This window comes from Gavialis gangeticus, unplaced genomic scaffold (assembly GCF_001723915.1).
Source record: "Gavialis gangeticus isolate Ggan-Ray unplaced genomic scaffold, GavGan_comp1, whole genome shotgun sequence".
Lineage (NCBI taxonomy): Eukaryota > Metazoa > Chordata > Crocodylia > Gavialidae > Gavialis > Gavialis gangeticus.
The window spans coordinates 3649685-3653696 of NW_017728996.1; the positions used below are offsets into that span (position 1 = coordinate 3649685).

Genomic DNA, 4012 nt, shown 5'->3' on the forward strand with positions numbered 1-4012 from the left:
AAGATCATTTGCATCCAGATCTCCAGAGCTAAGGGCAGGTACAGCTGGACCTCCCCAAACCTTCCCATAATGCTTCCCACTGCAGCTAGAATGATTTATTTGGGAAGTCGACAATGTGACTTGTCAGGGAGAAGAGGTCTTATATAAGATCACAGGTCCAAATCTCCCCTACAATCTATCAAGCACATCGTCACACATCTGCCTGTCCAGTCTTTTCTGTATTTTGAGGTCAGCTTATTGTTATCTGCAAGTAATCAATAATTAGCCAGAGAACCTGTTTCTGCAGATTCTCCCCCAGCCAAATCTAGGCACTTCTCAGGGCGACATCTCAGCCACATGAAGTCAAAGGGAGTTTTGCAAATTCAACAGAGCTAGGATTTCACATTCACTAGGCTTATAATTGTTCCATAGTGTGACTAGAAAAGAGCTTCTAAGCTGAAGCAAATGTGGGATTTTGAAAAATATGCCTAAAATGGAAACCTTAGGGTTCGATGTCTCGGGACCATATGCCTAAAATGGAAACCATAGGGTTCGATGTCTTGGGACCAATTTAGTAAATGTATAGCAGAGCCATTGCCACAAAGCAAGAGAAGAAGGTACAGCCACCCCTTCAAAGTCTTCTCAGGAAAGAGCTCTGCTACAGAAAATGTGCCGTTTTACTCTCAAATTATGTCAAATGCCTTTTCCTACCAGCTTTTTTAATAGTGAGGTGTACATCTGAGCGATCTAAAGTTCGTGATCCATTCAGTGGTCTCAACTAAATGCAACGTGAAAGAGATGTTGCTTCACGAGAACCCACTTTAATTTCAATGGGCTTGTTCAGAAACCAAGCAGGAGGGTGTGTGTTTTATAGATCTGGGAGTCGGTGTGCCAGAGACGATCCCTTTACCGGCATTCAAACAGGTGAACTTAATCCAGTCGTAGACGCTTTCAAGAGCTGAAGGGCCAAGCCACTGCTTCTGCATCCCATGAGTGCCATGACACATGCATGGGCATGCATTGTCTTGCACTCACCGCTGAATTTATGTCCCTTGTCTATGTTCCCACCCACAAGCTCACACTCTCCCATCCTCACACCCCCTCATGCCCACGTGGAAACACACACCAGTGCTCACCTGCACTCCCCCCTGTGTTTGCACACGTGCTCACGAGCATACTGGCAGCTGGATACTGGGCTGCTCAGACTGGCAATGCAACAGGTTTCTTTTGATGCTTTTTAGAAAATAGCAGCAGCCGACCTTGCTTCTGGCCTGATGTACTTTGGATGCAGCATCCACGGACAGCTGGATCTGAACGAAGATGGCCTCACAGACCTGGCTGTCGGCTCTCTCGGGAACGCTGTGCTATTATGGTTGGATATACCTCACTTCTCTGTTACTGTTCTTGCACTCAAGCTTGTCCTGGAAAACTATCGGTCACGGGGACAGCTGCTCTTGTGTCACAGTGCTGCTCCCAGCCCAGGGGCTCTCGAGTCACAGGTCACTACTGAGACCCCCCCACCCCCCACATTGATTGTAGCTACAGGAGGTTTTGCTTTCTGCAGGGACCTGTTTGTCTAGGCTGGATGGGAGAACGCGGCCTGCAGCACATTTCCTGTCCTCTGTTATTGGGGCAGCAAAAATTGGGGACCCTCAATGAGCCAATAAGCAATGCAAGAACTAAGGTTCAATGCAGTTGTAACCCAGGGTCAAAATCTTCCCTCGCCGAACTTCCAAATCCCACAAAGATCAAGACTTAATACTGTTGCCGCAAGCTCTCATTTAGTCAATAAGTGAATACATTAAGGCAGTAGCTAATGCTGGGAAAGCACCTTGAAGACACAAGGACGGAGGCTCAGCTGGTCTCCTGAGCTGGTTCCAATGATGGCAGCTAAGCTGGGCTAATGTATTACACCAAAGGATTGACCTCAAAGCTGCTAGATAATTGTATAGGGCTGGATTCCCTTCTTGCTTAGGATAACGTCACTCTAGTCCAAGTACCTGGGGGTGCAGAAGAGAGTTAGGCCCGCAGTAGTACTCTCCCAGACTGAGCGGTGAGCGGTGGTGTCCTTCACTCGATGCCGCCCGTAAGGCCCCATGGGGCTATGATGATTCAAGTAGGACACCGGTATGCAGCATGGTCCTTCACAGCCAGGGCTTCCTCCTTTCCTGGCTGTAGCTCACCATTAGACCCCTTAAAAGTTTTGAAGTCACCCCTTGCAGGTGTCTTCTTTCCCAGACCCCTTTTCTGGAGCATCTGGATTTATGAAGGTGGCCGGGCACCTTTACAAAGAGGTGGCTGCAGGCTTGTTGGGGGGTCACCTGTAGGTAGCTGAAGGAGTTTGGGACCTACAGAGGGTTGGGGAGGGGGTTGTCCTCTAGCCTGGTTTACGCATCCAAAGGTGAGCAGCATCCAGCGTTGCGGTACAGCTCGCGTCCCTCGTTCCCACGGCAGGTCCCGCAGCGTGGTCCAGATCAACGCCAGCATCCGGTTCGAGCCATCCAAAATCAACATCTTCAACAAGGACTGCAAGAGGAATGGCAAGGACGCCACCTGCATGTCTGCCTTCATCTGCTTCACCGCTGTCTTCCTCTCACCTCACTTCCACACCTTTAGCCTGGGTGAGTGAAGCCTCCCGCTCCCATGAGGAGCAGCTTTTGTACCCACCCGGGGAGGAGCAGGTCCGTGTCAGTCCTGGGGATGCAAGGAGGGGGCTGAGCTGAGAGCTGGCTTGGCTGTGAGGATAGCACCATGCCCACACACAGGCTCACCTGGCCTGCCCAGCTCTCTGCCCCTGCCCCAGCCCTGGGCAGCTTGCAACGGTGGAGGTGGGGTGTCAGGTGCTCATCCCACAGGTCCCCAGTGCAGAAGGCCCAGAGGTGCAAAACCAACTGGTGCGTTTTCCCTGCACTACTTCTGGTTGGGGAGTTCAAGGGTGGGGTGTCCCAGTGCAGAGCCTGATGCTGGCACTGGGTGGCACCCATATAGCCACAACCCCGCATCCGTGCACGCCGAGGGCAGCCTGGCCAGCTGTCAGGATCAAGGAGAATGCAGAAAATGGAGCCATGGCTCAATCTCTGTGCAAAACTGTGTGATTTTTGTTAAAGACAGCTCCCATCCTGCCTGGTGCTGAGGTTCTTGGGTTGTGATTTATGGCCTTAACCCAATGTGCGGAGGGCGAGCTTGGACTAATTCCTTGTGAGCTGGCCTCACCTCCAAGGTCTTTATCCAGGGCTAAGGGCAGGGCCTCACAGATAAGTACCCTCCCTACCCTACAGTCAGCTATTCCACTGTAACTGCCCACCTGTATGCATGCTCTATAAGTGAGAGAAAACCTGTGGTCATTTCCACTTCATGCAAAAGAGAGTCCACGTTCCTGGATGACTGTTACTCCACAGAAATGGGTCATTTCAGCTCCCTGAGCAAATGCAGTGCAGGATGTTTAAGTATTTATCTGCTATAGACTCACGTGATGGGCAGTAATGGCGCTGAAGACATCTTCGCTGCGGCGCCTGTCACCCCAATGAGAGATTGTTCCTCTTCCTAAATAGGATTGCAAAGGAAAGAGGGCTAAGTCATCGTAGCTTGGCTTTCCTTTATCTCAGAGTAAGACCATGCACACGGGCTCTCACTGCAGAGGAGCTGATGCCTCAGGTGTATGCAGCGGCCAGTTCATGCATCCCTGCCGCCAGAGGCAAGAAAACAGTTGCTCGTTTGGAGTTGCTTTGGGCTGATCATAGTGTTTGCTCTCACAACCTGGCTAGTCCTATGTCCTGGGCCACCCCAGTTTGCAAAGGGAGTCAGCACCAAAAATTTGCTATAGGAGCAGCGCAGAGAATCAGCTGCTCTCAGGCTTTGACTGCCTGGCACAGCTGGGCCCCACATGCAAGCACATTGGGTTAAGGCCATAAATAGGCTTCACGGTCCAGCTGGTCCTGCTTGGGTTTTAAAGCACCGCACATTGCTGTGACCTGAAGCCTACACACAGGATGCTGCGACTCAGCTAGAGCAGAGAGGAAACGCGAGCAGCACA

The 4012-nt window shown here is 51.2% G+C and overlaps 1 protein-coding gene across 2 annotated transcripts in view; it reads left to right on the plus strand.

Moving 5' to 3' along the window:
* The window catches only part of ITGA11 (integrin subunit alpha 11), a 167720-nt gene that overhangs the window by 115756 nt on the left and 47952 nt on the right, over positions 1 to 4012 (plus strand). For both annotated transcript variants that reach the window (XM_019503937.1, XM_019503936.1), the window contains exons 15-16: positions 1221 to 1351; positions 2434 to 2600. In XM_019503937.1, the coding sequence (XP_019359482.1) occupies positions 1221 to 1351; positions 2434 to 2600 (298 nt within the window). The remainder of the gene's footprint in view (positions 1 to 1220; positions 1352 to 2433; positions 2601 to 4012) is intronic.